We start from the raw sequence: 16,630 nt of genomic DNA, 5'->3' as shown, positions 1-16,630 counted from the left end.
AGAAAGGGACAGAGACAGAGACAGAGACAGAGACAGAGACAGAGACAGAGACGGAGATGGAGACAGAGACAGAGACAGAGACAGAGACAGAGACAGAGACAGAGACAGAGACAGAGACGGAGATGGAGACAGAGATAGAGACAGAGACGGAGACAGAGACAAAGACAGAGATGGAGACAGAGACAGAGACAGAGACAGAGACAGAGACAGAGATGGAGACAGAGACAGAGACAGAGACAGAGACAGAGACAGAGACAGAGACAGAGACAAAGACAGAGACGGAGACAGAGACAAAGACGGAGACGGAGACGGAGACGGAGACGGAGACAGAGACGGAGATGGAGGGAGACAGAGAGGGAGAGAGACAGAGAGAGACGCAGAGGGAGAAGGAGTCAGAGAGAATGCCAGGGAGTCTGTGTGCCTTGAGATAACATGCAATAAACTGCCTTGAGACTGGATGACTGAAGACTACTGAGTCTTTCTTTGAAGGCCCGGGTTGGAGGAGAGATTTTACCACCTCCCGGGGTCACCCCAATGTGGGGTGTTTCCAACACCTCTGGTCTCACTTGGTTGGCTTTCTGACTGGGTCTGAGGCTGGGGCTGCCATTGCTCCCTTGTGGGGACCAGAACCACACCCAGGATCCCAGCACTGCCTGACAGCGCTCCGGGCACTGGCACGGTCACATGCCTGAGTCTCGGGCACTGTGCTGCTGCTTCATTTGCTCTTAGGCACACCCAAAGCTCTCTGTTAAGCCCAGATGGTCTCTGGTTCTGCCCTCTTCCTGATCCTGTGCAGGGATGGAGCACTGCTGTGCTTTCAGGAAGCTCTTCTTGAAAACTTCCATCATTCCAAGCTCCTTTGCCCTCTGTGGATGCTTGCCATGGAATCCCTCACAGCTGGGTTCAGAGCATCCTCAGCTTGGCTCTTCCAAAATCCAGGGGCTCCAGGGTGCTCAGCAAGATCTGTAACTCCACAGTGTTGTGGAACTGGACTTTCAGCACTGATCTGCCCTCGTTCCTCTGTGTGTGTGCACAAAACACGGCGTGGAAGAGAATGGCAGGAGGGGCCTGTGTGTCCCAGGGCCCCGGATTTGCATCGCTTCAGCTCCACAGAGATGCAGGTAAGTGAAGCAGCCAAGCAGTTTATGAATGGCAGGCAAAGCAAAGGGATGAGCTGGAAAGGAAGAAAGGGGATGGGCAGGGTCTGAGGGCTGCAGGGAGGGAGCTGTCAACAGGGAGGGTGAAGGCAGGAGCTATGGGAGCTTCCCAGAGGCTCAGCGGTGCCAGTCATCAGCTGTGCCTGGAGCTCCAGCTGGTCTCCTCTGGTCTCCAGGTGGTCTCACCTTCCAAGGGATCTGCAGGTCTTAAAGAGACACTGGTTCTTCTGAGCCAGCAGATGGAAGTAGTTCTGCAGCTCTTCCCTCAAACATCACCTGAACAAATATGCTTATGCGGGAGGGGCTGTCGTCTTCACTCAGGGCTTGAAGGGCTGGAAGAGAGAGGAACAGAGCCACGGTCAGAGCCTGGATCTGCAGGAATCCAAGGAGACCTTTCTGCCAGGGCCATCCCACCCAGCTCTTGCCATGGCCACAAGAGAGGAGGGGGCAAGGGGATCAGCTGCAAGGTGCTGGCCATGAATCCCCCCGCCCACGTTCCTGAAATCTCTGTGTGCTCTGCTCATGCCACCCCTCATCCACACAGGGAGTGAAGCCCACCACAGCTGGGGCAGGGATTGCAGCTCCCTGCCCAGGCATTGCAGCTCGCCCAGCCAGCCCCTGCTGACAGCTCACTGCCCTCATTCACACTCAAGCATGTCTAAGATTAAATCAGAGCACCCAGACAAGGATAAGAATGGAGGGCCTTCACCACCCAATGGTTGAGATCATCACTGAGTCCCTGACGTACGAAGGTCTCTGTAATCTGCATAAAGACATTGTATGACAGGGACGTGAGGCTTATCCAACCTGGTTACTCTGGGTCTGGGACCTTATGGGTACAGGCATGCAACTGGATGGTGGTGAGGCAAGGAATTTGGGAGCCTTGACCCAGGACTCAGGTATGAATCAGATTTTTGTAAGGGAGTCAGGGTCCCTTTCCCTGTGGGAGTGGCTTTTAATGAGTGTCAGAGAGAGGTTTGTCCACAGGGAGAGAATGCAGGAGCACCACCATAGAATGTGCTGGAAGACCCTTGAGGAAGGGATCCAACAGCTGAGAGAAGTGGCAGTATTGGAGGTACTCTTTGGGAGGGATGGACAGCATGCTAATGACCCCAACAAGGTCAGGTGCCCAGGGCAAATGTTGTGGAGCCTGGCAAATCTAGGGCCATCTCAATTCACCACCTTCATTGCAACGATTAATGCCGATACCAACCGAGAGACAGTGGGTTCTGCTGCCAACAGGCTTAGAAATGATGAGAGTATGATCAGTGGCCCGATGCAGGCTCATGTCTCTGCTGTGATCAAGGACCTCAAAGAGGAGATGAGGGAGATGAAGGAGGAGGTGAGTGTCCTGGATTGACTGTATGATGCTTTTATCCCCAGTCGTCTGTTCTGTTTATGCTGAATAATAAGTTTTGCACCTTTAAGACTTATTTCAGGAATGAAGGGAGGGAGAAGAAGTGCAGAGTTTGTTTTCAGAAACTGCACTCACTCCTCCACATTCCTGCTCCTGGACTGTGTTGTCTGCAGATGGACAGACAGCGAGACAGAACTCTCCTTTGCTTTTAGTTAGTTTTAGCTAGCCGAGGTGAAGAAGTTCCCTGGACTGTGGCTTTTCCTTTTCTTTGGACCTGCTCAAACCTGCTCTGGACTGAACACCAAGAAGAGCACCGGCAGCTCGCACCTGTGGCCCAGCGGGCCGGGCCTGGGCCGTGGCATTTCCAGCGCCAGAGGGACTGATCAAAGACTGAGTGAGCCGAGCTGCAGCCCGGGCAGGGGGGGATTTTTCTGAGTTTGTCTCTCTTTTAAAGCGGCAAGAAGTTTCGTTGGTTAATATTGTTTAGGTTTTCTTGTTTAATAAACAGTTTTTTCCACTTTTCTCCAGGGAAGTATTTTTCCCCAAACCAGTTGGGGGGAGGGGCCAATTGAATCTGCCTTCTAGAGGAACCCATTTGGGGATTCTCTCCCAAATTTACCCTGAACCAGGACAACGGCCACACACAGCAACTGGAATTTTGAATTTAATGTTGCATCCATCTGTACTTTTGTTAGTTTTGGCTATATTCTGCCTACTGTTTATAATCATCCTGTATATCCTGTCAGAAGATAAACCAAATTATATCCATCCAACATGTAAACCACATACAATGAACTCAGTGCATGAAATGTTCCATAATTGCAGTATTTCTGAACCATAAATGAGAAAACCTATCCATTAACTGTACCCTTGCCTCTAATCCGCAATACACCACATATTTATGACAAACACACAAGAGATAACTGTATTACCACTCGAGGAGTTGGTAATTTGTATTAAATGGAGCCACAGGGTAAAGGGACTCAAAGCTGGGGACAGGATATGAGGTGTGGCCTCCCCAGAGTCCAGCACAGAGGGACAGTCACAGCCCGGTCGTACTGCCCACACAATTGCTGACACAGAATACCAGGATGCCCCTGGCATATTCCTGACCAGAATCCCGCCGTCCCTTGTCCCTCCCTTGTTATTAATCTTTTTTAAAAAACAGACATTGATAATCTTTCACAGTAGCCTTCAGAGTAATTTCAAATGGAGCTTTTGCCTTCCTGATGGTCTTTCTTGAGGAGGTCAGGGCTGAGGGCTGGGACCCAGGGTGGGCTGGGTGGGAAAAGCACTTTGGCACTTTGGCACAGGGATTCCTTGGGGATGTTTAGGGGAGGAACAAAGGTGGGACAAGAGGCCTCTGGGAGAAAGGGCAGCCATGCCCACCAGGCCTTTGTGACCCGCGGTGACATGGTGCCCAGAGGCCATTGTGACACCGGTGCATGTCATGACCCTTGGGGCTGCCAATCCCTGCAGGGGCCACTCCCACGAGAGCAGCTCTCTGAGGAGGCAGCAGCTTCTCTGGAGGCAGCAGCTCCCCTGGGTGATTGTGGCCAGTGTTCACCAGAGCACTGCCACAATGCTGAAGGAGGAGGAGGAGGAGAATGCCCACGGCCAGCCCCGTGAGGGGTGGCCACTCAGGTCCAAGCAGCAAAAGGTGAGGGACAGGGATGGAGGGACAGCTTGCAGAGGGACAGCCCTGGGGCAGGGACAGCCAGGCCTGGCACCAGGCCATGCTCTGTGGAGGGGACAGTGCTGGGATGGCCCAGGCACAGCAATGCCCCAGAGGCAGCGAGCCCAGCTGGGAACCCGGCCCAGCCTGGCTGCTGTGGCCAGCACCGGCCTTGGGGCCAGGCCCGGCCTTGCAGGCACGTGGGGGACGCTGTGCCCGCACAGCCACCTCCATCCCGTGCCTCCTCCTGCTTCCCACAGGTGACCCACAGGCAGCCACAGGCGGCACCTCAGGTCACCTGGAGGAACAACACGCCACACAGCAGTGTCACACGGCCACAGAGACTGTCCGTGTCGGACCTGCCGCCTCTCCACGGCCCTCAGTTGCCGCTGGTACCTCCCTGCCAGCTCAGCCCTGAAATGCAAAGAGCAGCCTCTGCAAGGGTCAAGCTGCCCCATCTGCCAGCTGCAGCACCAGGAGCAGCCCCTGGGTTTTCTCCCGGAGGCACAGCACGTGCTGTGGGCCCCGTGGCCAGAGGCCAGCCAGAGATGGTACCACCTTCACCACGGGGCACTCTGGCTGCTGGTGGAGCCTGGGAAATGCCTTCCCTGGCAAGGAGAACAGAAGGGCTCTGGCATGGCTCAGCAGCAAGGCAGGGCCATCACCTGCCACCCGTGCCACCCGCACACAGCCTGCAGATCCGCACTGGGACCCAGCCGGCTTGGAAGCACCTGGGGCACTCTGAGATAGAGGAATTCATCAAGGTGAAGGAAGGGCATGGGGGCAACACCTGCAGTGACCTGTTTAGAGACCTGGGCCCATACCTGCGTGAGAACAGGTCTGTCAAGTCCACCTTGAGTACCCCCAAGTGGTTAAGTGCCCGCCAAGAGGCAGAGGGAATTCGTCGGCCAGCCCAGCAAACTGCACGGCACAAGCGGCTGTTCCCAGAGGAAGAGGAGGCTTTGATGCAGCGTCTGCGGAAAAAGAGGGAGGAGCTGGAGGAGCTGGAAGACAAAGTCCATGAAGAGATGTTTAGAGCCATCTTCTCCTCCTTGGACGACGCAGAAAGCCCCATGAGGTCCAAGTGCATCCTCAAGGATGCATCAAGCCTCACCCTGGAGCCAGCTGCAGGCCCCTGGGTCCCGCACAGCACTTGCAGTGTGATCGCTGATGCTGCAGGAGAGACACAAACGTCCTCAGAACTTGTGTCTCTTGACCAGTTGCTGGCTGAGCTGTGCCCTGTCTGGGACAACTCGCAGTCATGCAATGCCCTCAAGGACTCCACGGGAGAGACAGAAAAGAACGCAGGGATTGCACATCCTGACCTGCTGGCAGGCCTGTGCCCTGTCTCTGGTGACTCGCCATCCTGCGCCGTTCTAGATGAGCTCCTGGAAATGTGGGAGGAAGAAGAGCTCCAAGACAGAGCAGTGGCAGGAGAGAGTGACAGTGAGGCAGAGAGCCCGTTGCCTCTCCTGCTGCAAGAGGAGGAAGCAGAACCACCAGCTTCTCCCATGGACAGCAATCCCTGCATCGAGCTGCACAGCAAGCTCCTCCCCACGGCCTCACTCGAAGACCCAAAAATGTCTGTGGGTTGTGCCTTGCCTGCTGACCCTGCGGACGAGGCCGAAGAAGCTGGCAAGGAGGCTGGCCATGCCCAGGCCGCCCCTCCCCAGGAAAAGCTCTGCAGGGATGAGGCGCTGGCAGGAGCTGGCCTGGTGCCTGCCCAGCCCCTGGCACGCTGCGTTCCTGCCTGCCCCGCTGGCAGCGCAGCCGTCCCGCAGCCCCCAGCCCCACGGCGATGGCGCTCCACGGCCAAGACGGCCCGGCGGGCTCTGCGCCGCCTTTTCTCCTTCAGCTGCCTCAGGGGGCAGCCGGAGGAGTGAGCCCGGGGCCAGCACCAGGACGATGCCCAAAGACGCCGGCTCACCCTAAGGATGCCCAGCTCCCAGGGGCAGCGGCAGCTCCCAGAGCTAACGGCAGCAGGGAGAGAAAAACCCTGGGTACACACTGATGAATGGGTGGGTGGCACCCAAGGCAGGGTGACAAGGACCAACGTGACACTGCTGGAGACAAGCGTCTGGACCTGTCCTTTGTTTGACCACTTCCCCACCGCACCGCAACTTCGCTTTTCCCCCTCTTTCCTTCTCACTCTCCTGTTTCCAGTCCATTTCAATCTCCCTACCCCACATTTATTGTTAAATAAAATCCCAGTTGTAGACTTTTGTACATGATCTCCTTGGCACCTTAATTCACGCAGAGCCATCTCCCACTAATCAAATCTTAATGGGGGCACACTTGTGCACACAGCACTCCAGGCGTGACCACACCAGTGCCCAGCACAGGGGGACAATCAGAGCCCGGTTGTGCTGCCCACACCATGGCTGACACAGAATGCCAGGATGCCCCTGGCATATTCCTGAGCACAATTCCACTCTCCCCCACTCCCCTAGGAAATAATGAATGGACATTTTCCTTGGCCCTCCTTTGTTATTAATCTTTTTAAAAACACACTTTTTATAGTCTTCCACAGTGGCCACCAGATTAAGTTCAAATGGAGCTTTTGCCTTCCTGATGATCTTTCTCGAGGAGGTCAGGGCTGAGGGCTGGGACCCAGGGTGGGCTGGGTGGGAAAAGCACTTTGGCACTTTGGCACAGGGATTCTTTGGGGATGTTTAGGGGAGGAACAAAGGTGGGACAAGAGGTCTCTGGGAGAAAGGGCAGCCATGCCCACCAGGCTTTTGTGACCCGCGGTGACATGGTGCCCAGAGGCCATTGTGACACCGGTGCATGTCATGACCCTTGGGGATGTTTGTTTCTTGTCAGGCAACAAAACCATGGGAAGGCACAGCTCCATCAAATGCAAAAGCCATTCCTCTGCTGGCTATTAAATCCACTTTGCACAGCAGACAGTCTCAAAGCAATGGAAACACCTTCTGTGCCCAGCACAGATCCCAAGGTGCCCCCAAACCCTCCCTGCCCCGATTCTGCCCAGATTTGCTCTTTGCACACACGAGTCACAGGCTGAAGTCAGGAGCTCCCTCCATGGCCAGAGGGAGGAAAAGAGAGGAAGTGGATGAAGAGCTCTCCTGTGGAGAGCCAAGGTCCAAGTGCCCCTGCAGTGGGAACCACAACTCATCAGGTTTGTGTCCTTTGCGCTCAGGGACTGGTGACACTCAGAGGCACCAAAAGGTTTCTTGCCAACAAACACAAGTTGAACATTTGAACAGTTTAATAACCATCCCAGCTCTTCCCTCAGCTCTCTGGGATGTCCCAGCAGCATCTAACATGTCCCCCATCCCCAGGGGATTTCTGTACAGGAACAGTTTTAGACAAAGACACAAGAAAAGGTAATTTTGTGATAGATATAAACACAATGAGGATGTTGTCTAATGTGATCTTTATTTGAACTTCAGAAAGATTGGACAACTCCCTGAAGCTCCAAGCATGAAACCAGTCAGTTGAGAGGCACTTGAATGACCAGAAAGCATCTGGAGGAGGAAACCTGGGAGCAGCAGGAAGGGCATAGATCCAGCTGGTCTAGTGAAGAGATGGCCTCAGTCATGGCCATTTCAACAGGAGAGCTGGAAACACCTGAAGGAATAGGGAGAGGAAATAATAAACAGCATATTGGCTACACAAGTAGAAGGCAAGATCAGTATTTCTCCTCCTGCCATCAGTACACCTCCAAGAAATTCCTGTTCCTGGAGGGAAAATTTTGCTGTTTCTTAAAAGTACACAAGTGAGCCAGATAATAAAATGACCTTGTATAATATGAAATGTAGAAGTATTAACACCTGTGACCCTTTCCAGGCAGACATCAGCTGTGTGCCCATGAACAGGCAGTACCACTTGTGCCCTGAGGTGCCCAGCTGGGATTGCATCTCTCAGAGAGGAGCTGAGGGAGAGCAGAGCACCTTGCAAGCTGCAGATCCCTGCCAGCCCCGCAGGGCTCCTGTGCCATCAACATCTGCTCTGCTCCAGGCTGAAACAGGGCCCAGCACGGTGCCGGGATCATCAGAGAGCTGAGGTGTGTGCTGGAATTCCATGCCCTCCCCATGGCACAGCAGCCCTGCATTTCCCTGCTCCAGCCTTGGTCTCCAGCACAGCCATGGAGGCTCTTTGGGCTCCTGAGTGTTCCTGCAGCCCCCAAGGGCAGCTGAGCTCTGCCTTTGGCACAGTCAGCCCTGGCCAGCGCAGGCCACGCTCAGCAATTCCTTGTCTGTGCCCGGCCTTGCTGCCAGCCCCGGCAGCGGCTGCGTGGCCCCTTGGTGGCCCTGTGCTGGCCCAGCCATGGTGCCACAGCCCCTGTGCAGGCCCAGCCCAGGACAGGAGCATTGCGGCTGGGAACGGCCCCTGTGCCGTGGTGCCCACGGCAGCCTTGGGGCTCTGTGCCCCATGGCCTCCCTGCTGGGCAGCCTCTGCCAGCTCCTGCCCAGCCCGTGGCACCTGTGGGGCTGCACAGACAGCCCTGCCCCGGGCTCTGCCGGCCTCTGGGCCAGCAGAGAGGCCGGCCAGGGCTGGCCATGGCCGGGAACAGGCCCTGAGCCCCGCAGGAGGATGGAACTGGGCCACAGCCAAACTCAGCCCAGGCCAAAGCTGGGCTCAGCAGCCAGGGCTGCCAAGGGCTGGGGACAGAGGCTGGCGCTGACAAATGTCCTGGGCCCCCTCCCTGCTGTGTCCATGCCCACAAGGGCACTGAGCAGCCTCCTCTCTCGGGCACTTGCCTGTTTTCAATGCCTTGCACAGGCGCTGGCCCTGCCCCACAAGGCCTGGGCTGAGTCCTGCCCCTGCACGCTCAACCAGGCTGAGATGGACACTGCTGGTGTCTGTGCCAGGCTCTCGGAGCCCAGCCCAGCTCCCTGCAAGCTCTGCCAGCTGCCCTGAGCTCTGTGCAGCACCAAGGGCCTCTCCCCAGCACAGCCCAGCCGGCTCTGGCCCCACAGCTCTGCTCAGGCCAGGCTGCTCTGGCCACTGGCCCCACGGCCTCAGCCCCTGCCAAGGGCACAGCAGCAGCTGCAGCTCAGCCAGGACTCAGCCCCACCATGGGGGAAGGGGCTTGGCCAAGGCACAAGGAGGCTCCCTGGCTGCCCTGCTCCCCTCGGGCTGAGGTGCTGAGAGCTCTGCAGCCCCTGCTGCCATCCCATCTGCCCAGGCCAGCACAAGAGCCCCGGCCTTGGGGCCCCCCAGAGCTGCTCCTGCTCCAGGCCCAGGGCCCATCCCAGAGCTGGGGCAGCCACAAAGCTGTGCCCATTTCTGCTCAGTGCTGCTCTGATGGGGATGGATCCTCAGCCCCTTGGAGGTTGCTGATGAATTTTCCTGCTCCACAGGCCTCTTCTTTCTTGAGCTCTTCAGTTCAGGAATCCAGTGGGAAAAGCTCATAAACGTTGGTTCAAATCGCACGAAGAGGAAAAGCTGCTGGAAATAACTGAAGTTTTCAATTCTTCTGTGCTTAATTAGAGAGATTTCATAAGTGTATTCAAAGTGAATCTACTATATTAAAAACAATGCAGAGAGAACTGTTTTGTACTATTTTCCTGTTTATGGATTGATATCAGCAATGTCCAATTGATATTGATCCGCAGCACCTTCTAATGCTGTCTGAATAGATATGAAAATCAAGACCCTTCATGGCTGACAATCGATCACACTTTGTCCCCAGCCCCTCCCACCATTTCCCTCATCCAAGCCCTGGCACTCCTATGGATCAGGAATGGTGTGGCCAGCAGGAGCAGGGCAGTGATTCTTCCCCTGTACTGGGCACTGGTTGGGCAGCACCTCGAGTGCTGTGTCCCGTTCTGGGCCTGCAATTTAGGAAGGACATGGAGGGGCTGGAGCGTGTCCAGAGAAGGGCAACAGGGCTGGTGAGGGCTCTGCCACACAAGTCCTGTGAGGAGCGGCTGAGGGAGCTGGGGTTGTTGATCCTGGAGAAGAGGAGGCTCAGGGGAGACAAGGCGGTGTCAGGGCACAGGTTGGACTTGATGATCTCCAAGGTCTTTTCCAGCCTTGCTGATTCTGGGATTCTCTGCAAGCACCCTTGGAGCAGTTGCAGGAGGAGCCCTGGGCCTCCTCCTCAGAAGCTCCAGCAGCCCAGGTCCCTCAGCTTCTCCTCACAGCCCCAAAGCCCATCCTGTCAGTCCTGCAGAGCCTCTGCAGCTCCTCCTCCTTGCCCAGAACAGGGAGCCCCAGAGGCAGACACAGCAGCCCAGATGTGCCCCCCTGGCCTGGGCTGCCTCTGGCAAGGGAGCAGCACGAGGCACTGCAGGAGCCTGCAGACAATTCCTGCAGCACTTGTGGGATGATCCTGCTCCCCAAGGGCCGTTCCCATGGTGCCAAGTCAGGAACTGCAAGGGGGAGGGGGGCCAGAGAGGAGAGGGCAAACAGGGATGGGCTGTGTGCAGGGCAGGGAACAGGGGTGGGCAATGGGAATAAATTTGTAGGAAGAAGAGGAAAGAAAGCAAAGGAGAAGCCAGGGAAATGCTCAGGGCAGTTTGGGGGTGGCTGCCAGGCAGCCCTGGCTCTGAGCAACAGCGTCTGCAGTGGGACAGGGAACTCCCAGCTGATGGGAACAAACTTTCTGGCTGAGTGCAGAGGCCAGGACAAAGCTGAGTGGTTTCCCTGGCGTCCCCCAGCCCTTCCTGGCCCCAGGGGCTGATGGCATTTGTGCTCCCTCAGGTTCATGTCCCCACAGCACCAGCACGGGGGTGCTCCTGCCTGCTGTGTGCAATGCAAACAGGGGCTCCTGAGCCAGTGCTGCCGTGTCTGTGCCTGCAAGGATGTGGCACCTGTGTGAGCTGGGGGAGAGGCCAGGGCTGCAGAGGGGGGATGTTGCTGGCAGCTCCACGAGGACGCTCTGGGACGCTGCCCTGGGCTGTGCAGCGCACTGGGGATGGATCAGCCCCTGCTCTGCTGCTCCTTCCCGTCTCCCCCAGGGCCCTGGCAGAGCACCAGCCGTGCTGTTTGCCCCCAGCCGGCCCACGGCCAGCCTGGGGCTGCTGACGGGGGTTTTCTGTGCTGAGCATTGGCCTGGCCGTGTTCTTGAGAGAGCCTGTGCAAGGAGCCTGGAGCCCCCAGGCCCTGGCCTGAGGCGTCAGCGCTGCCCCAGCAGTGCCCATGGCCTGTCCCTGCTGCAGCCCCGGCACTGCCACCCCCAGGACTGTGCCCAGCCCCGAGAGCACTCAGGCCCTGCAGCAACACCAGGGCCACCAGGGCAGCGGGGCAGGGCCACGGGAGCAGCACTGGCAACACCAAGTGCTGCTGCTGCTGCTGGGCACAGCTGCTGTGCCAGCGCTGATCTGCTCCCAGCTCTGCACACAGACATTGCTGCTGCAGCTCCAGAGAAGGCAACAAAAGGGCAGCTCTGCAGAAAACTCTGCTGGGAGATCCTTGAGTTCCTTTAAAGACACTGAGAGCGCAGCCCCTCATTGACACAGTCTGTGGCCCCAGGGAAGGTGGAGAGAAACAAAATGAGAAATGGCACAAAAGATTTCCTTTATTGTAGACAATATTAAATAAGTATAAGAATGAGAAAGAACCTCCAAAATGAAACCAACAAAAGTATCAAAATTACTTTTATTACAAGTGATTGGCAGAAATTGGCCAGCAGTTCAATGTTTCTGAAAGCATCCAGTGATCAGTCTCCACACTGCAGCCTTGAGCTCCTGGTTCCTGAGGCTGCAGATGAGGGGGTTCAGGGCTGGAGGCACCACCGAGTACAGAACTGACAGGGCCAGATCCAGGGATGGAGAGGAGATGGAGGGGGCTTCAGATAAGCAACTGTGCCAGTGCTGAGGAACAGGGAGACGACGGCCAGGTGAGGGAGGCAGGTGGAAAAGGCTTTGTGCCATCCCTGCTCAGAGGGGATCCTCAGCACAGCCCTGAAGATCTGCACATAGGAGAAAACAATGAACACCAAACAGCCAAATAGAAAAGAAATGGGAAACACAATGAGCCCAAATTCCCTTAGGTAGGATTTGGAACAGGAGAGCTGGAGGATGTGTGGGATTTCACAGAAGAACTGGCCCAGGGCATTGGGGCAGGGAAAATGTATTGGCCGTGTGCATGAGAGCATTGAGAAAGGCACTGGCCCAGGCAGCTGCTGCCATGTGGGCACAAGCTCTGCTGCCCAGGAGGGTCCCGTAGTGCAGGGGTTTGCACATGGACACGTAGCGGTCGTAGCACATGATGGTGAGAACGGAAAACTCTGCTGAGATGAAGAGAAACAGAAACAGCTGAGCAGCACATGCTGAGTAGGGGATGGTGCTGGTGTCCCAGAGGGAATTGTGCATGGCTTTGGGGACAGTGGTGCAGATGGAGCCCAGGTGGCTGAGGGCCAGGTTGAGCAGGAAGAAGAACATGGGCGTGTGCAGGTGGTGGCCGCAGGCTCCGGCGCTGATGATGAGGCCGTTGCCCAGGAGGGCAGCCAGGGAGATGCCCAGCAAGAGGCAGAAGTGCAGGAGCTGCAGCTGCCGCGTGTCTGCCAGTGCCAGCAGGAGGAAGTGGCTGATGGAGCTGCTGTTGGACATTTCTTCACTCTGGGAGTCATGGACTATTGAAAGAAGATATTGACAAGCTGGGAAAGATTTCATTGTGACATTCCTATGCTTTTTATATTAGAAATTCCCTCAAAAATTCTTCTCTTTTCTGGCTGAACTTTGCTCAGCCTTTTTTCTCTGAGCTCAGGTTTGTGCTGCTGCCTCATCTTCCACACTGCTCTCAGCCTGAATCCTGGGGAGCCCAGAGGGAAAACAGGGCTCCCTGTGCCCCAGTGCAGTGAGACCTGCTGGTCCCACACAGGTGCCCTTTGCTCATTTCACCTTCCTCTATTTCAGGGTGATTCCACTTCCAATGTGCTGGAAAAATAACGTGGCCTTTTTGAAGACTTCCCTTTCATTTCAGCATCTCTAATTTTTTCTACATTTCCCTGTGCAGCTGGAAACGGAGGGATACCAAGGCTTGGTCTGGCTCTCTGCTTTTTTTGTCAGTGCTACCCAGAGTGCTTTGAGTGAGGGGAATGAGAGTGAGTGACGGGGAATTCAGACTTTTTGTCACAGGCTTCATGATTAGCAGATCTTGAAATGCTCCCTTGACTCCTCATTGTCTCTGCTGGACCCCACATCCCACAGCCAAACCCAGCCCCTTCTCTGCCTTTCCTCCCCCTGCCCCAGGGGCTGGCAGAGCCAGGGTGGCACAGGTGACCTTTGGGCTTTGCAGGGCTCAGGCACAAGGGCCGGGACAGAGTCGGGGCTGAGGTCACACTCTGTGGGCTGGGGCAGAGCCCAGCCAGAAATGAGCCCTGAGGCAGCAGCTCTGCAGTGCTGGCCACCAGGCCGGCTTGCCAAGGGAGGATTCTGGCCATGCCCTGCAAGCAGCTGCTGCTGCCAAGGTGCCTTTGGTGCCTCAGGCTCTGCCTGGCACAGCTCCCAGCACGGCACTCTGCCCTTGTGCCCGAGGCCTTCCCTGGGCTGGGGCTGGCCTGGGGCTTTTCCTGCAGCGGGACCTGCCCTGCTCCTGGCACAGGAAAGGCAGTTCCTGCTGGAGCAGGAGGCTCTGCCTGCAAAGGGCTCAAACAACTCCCGCAAGGCCCTGTTTGCAAAGCCCCCAGTGGGAAATGAAGGAGGGGGGTCGCGCTGTTTTGGGGTGAATAATGGTGAAACCAGCCTGACTCCTCCATCCCTAAGTTCCACAACCTCAGAGGGAGCTGAAGCTGTGTCAGAGCTGGAAAATCCCCAGAGAAAGGAACAACCAAGTGACACCACTGAGAGCTTCTGCAGAGCTGCTGAGCTGGCCCAGCCTGGGCACATCTGACCCACAGGGCAGCACTTCAGACTAGAAAAGCCCCGTCCCAAACTTTAATGGCAGCCTCTCCTGACATTTCCCTTCTTGGGGGCTGTGGAGATTCCTCCCTGCAGTGGGGACAGCCCTCAAGGTCACTGCTCCAGGCCAAGCCTGAGATTTGCCCATGGTGGTTGGTCTGGGGGAGTGACATCAATCTCTGCTTAAGAGCTGGCAAGGCTCCCCAGCCCGGCTGGAGCTGCTGGCACAGCTTGGCCCAGCTGGACAGCTGCCCCTCAAGGCCCCGGCGAGCAGGGGACGGCTCTGGGCAGGTTCCCTGGCCAGGAGCGGGCCCCAGAGCACGACTGCCTTGCAAGGGTAATCTCGTCCCTGCTCTTTCTTCTCCCCACCTTGCCTCGCCTGTGCCCTGTGCCCCCGGGGCTGCTCTTGGCCAGGCAGCCTCAGTGGGAGCCAGCACTGGCTGCAGCCCCAGCGGGCCCCCAGGACAAGGCCCAGCAATGAAGAGGCCAATGAAAGCACTGGGCAGCAGCAGAGCCCTCAGCAGAGTTCTTTGGACAACCACAGACTGGCCGCAGCTCCACTGTAGCCTCACTGGGAATGTTCCCTGACTATCAGCAGCCATTAAAGGAAGCTGCTTGAGGTGGAGATCACCAAAACACTCACCATTTTCTCTTCCAGCAATACCAGATTCCAGCAGAGCAAATCATCAGGCAAAGTGCTGCACCAAGCACAATGGCCATCAACTTAACCAAACAAGGTGTTCCTCAGCAGAAAACTCTTCTCATGCTTTTCCAGGTCTTGTCAGCATGTGTAGAGGTGCCGGCTGCATCTGTGGGAGCAATGGGGAGCGTGAGCCCGTGCTGTGCTCCACTGCTGAGCTGGCAGCACGGTGCAGAGGGACAAGAGGTCCTTGGTCTCTGTTTCCCCCAGAGCTGGGGCCTTGCCGCCCCTTGGCACAGGACTGCCCAGTACCCAAACCCCTGAGCCTGCATGCCATAATTCCTCTGTGCTGTGCTGTTCTGCTCCAAGCAATACTTGTCAAAGGGTGGATAAAGACAAGGAAAATGGCCAGGGTTTTGGAACTGCGCCAGGGCCCTCCCTCCTGCAAACAGCTGCCTCTCTGCATCAACCCAGAGACCAGGAAATTGCAGGGGATCTCAGGCCCATGGTGCAGTTTGGGCTCCCTGTCAGCTGCTGCCAAATGCCTTCCTGCAGAGGCTGGGGAGAAGCTGCAGCCAGGCCAGGCTGGGAAACAGCCCTGCAGGCCGTGAAAGCAGCAGCGGGGCAGCCAGGCTGCCATGGATCCCTTCCCGCTGTGCCGGGCACGGCGTGTCCAGATGTGCAGGGAACGCCCCCAGCTGCTGAGTCCCAGGGGAAGGCTGAGGGAAATGCACCCACCACGGCGTCTCTCCACATCACTCAGGATTTGTTCCAGATGTTTGGATTCCTCCAGGGACTTACTGTCTCCTGTAGGTTTGTTCTTCCTTCTCAGGGGACCTTAAGAGAAATATTTGCATTTCCCAGGAATGGATCCCACAAAACCAGGGCTCAGCCTGTGGGGTCAGCAGGGACACACTACTCACCCCTGCGATGGGAGTGGGGCTTATGTGCAACATCCACCAGAGTGAAATAAATGGGCCTAGGAGACCTTGTGCTCCAATCAAACAGGCCTTTATTAAGAGATTTCAGCTTAAGGGGTAGGGGGCTCGGGGTTCGCGACGCCACCGCTGCTCCCTTGAGCCGGCAAACGGAGGAAGGGCCTCGATCCTGTCGGATACCGGCAGGGTCGGAAGTCTCCACCTTCTTCGGAACACGTCCGAGACTCGTCAATCGGCTCGCAGTCTTAGGAGGTGATCTTCTTTAGGCTTCTAAGTTGCAGTGACTAGTCCGGAATGTTTTTATGCACTCTTCTTGCTACCAGGGATTGTCCCCGACCTATGGGCACCGGTAATTTGTAGTTCTGGGCTCGCTTTCTAGGGATAATCCAGATTTTAGTAATTCTGGAGATATGATAATTAATATGCACTCTCCGCGAGGCATCTTGGGAACCCGGAAAGCTTCTCGGGGAGCAGCGGCAGGAGTACCCGACGCGAGGGAGAGGGTTTACAAGGATCTGGGTTTCAGAATACAGAAAGATAAAACAGGTAAGTCATAACTTCAACAACAACCCATCAGCTCTTAACATTATATAGAAAACAGATAAGTGTACAGTATTGAGAACAGCATTGCATAACCGCTTTAACAAACTCTATCCATGACAACTCCCCCCTCTTTCTCTTTGACCGGGCTTCAGCCCGCGTCAACCAGCTGTATTTATTTCTCTTTCGTATAGCTTTCCCCATTTCTTATATCTGGCATACAACTTTCTAGCCTCTTTTCTTCCCACATCTTCTAATTTCATGATCTTAGCGCTCTCTGTGGGAACCGAATGACTGGACTGGATTATTGATATAATCAATCGGGTTAAGCAGGGGATAATACAAGGAAGAAACAGTAATCCCGCTAGTCCCATTATCCCAATAACAACCACTTTCTTCCACCATGCACCTTTCCATCCCCAGAAGTTATCCCACCAATCTGTTTCTAAGAGAGAGGACCATTCCTGCATTCCTACATGCGCAATCTTCCTTATTTCTTGTGATATGTTCC

At 56.0% G+C, this 16,630-nt stretch overlaps 2 protein-coding genes across 2 annotated transcripts; one reads left to right on the top strand and one right to left on the bottom strand.

Moving 5' to 3' along the window:
* The first annotated feature begins 2,617 nt into the window (after positions 1–2,617).
* On the top strand, positions 2,618–6,415 carry LOC128783161 (uncharacterized). The gene is made up of 2 exons (XM_053933761.1): positions 2,618–4,174; positions 4,450–6,415. The coding sequence occupies exons 1-2, from the start codon at positions 3,965–3,967 to the stop codon at positions 6,070–6,072; spliced, it is 1,833 nt and encodes a 610-aa protein (XP_053789736.1). The 5' UTR covers positions 2,618–3,964; the 3' UTR covers positions 6,073–6,415.
* A 4,108-nt stretch (positions 6,416–10,523) lies between these two features.
* Positions 10,524–15,595, bottom strand: LOC128783155 (olfactory receptor 14I1-like). Its single transcript, XM_053933755.1, has 4 exons — positions 15,380–15,595; positions 14,645–14,810; positions 12,224–12,734; positions 10,524–10,530 (listed from the first exon to the last, which is right to left on the bottom strand). Exons 3-4 carry the CDS (start codon positions 12,709–12,711, stop codon positions 10,524–10,526), a joined length of 495 nt encoding a protein of 164 aa, XP_053789730.1. The 5' UTR covers positions 12,712–12,734; positions 14,645–14,810; positions 15,380–15,595.
* Between the last annotated feature and the right edge of the window lie 1,035 nt (positions 15,596–16,630).

Source organism: Vidua chalybeata, unplaced genomic scaffold (genome assembly GCF_026979565.1).
Source record: "Vidua chalybeata isolate OUT-0048 unplaced genomic scaffold, bVidCha1 merged haplotype W_reject_20, whole genome shotgun sequence".
NCBI lineage: Eukaryota > Metazoa > Chordata > Aves > Passeriformes > Viduidae > Vidua > Vidua chalybeata.
This window is presented reverse-complemented; position numbering and strand designations above follow the sequence as displayed.

Bases quoted from the DNA above. Each gene is read 5' to 3' on its own strand.
- LOC128783161 (XM_053933761.1), top strand. From the start codon at position 3,965: ATGACCCTTGGGGCTGCCAATCCCTGCAGGGGCCACTCCCACGAGAGC. The intron at 4,175-4,449 runs GTGAGGGACAGG...TGCTTCCCACAG, and splicing joins TCAGGTCCAAGCAGCAAAAG to GTGACCCACAGGCAGCCACA.
- LOC128783155 (XM_053933755.1), bottom strand. From the start codon at position 12,711: ATGTCCAACAGCAGCTCCATCAGCCACTTCCTCCTGCTGGCACTGGCA.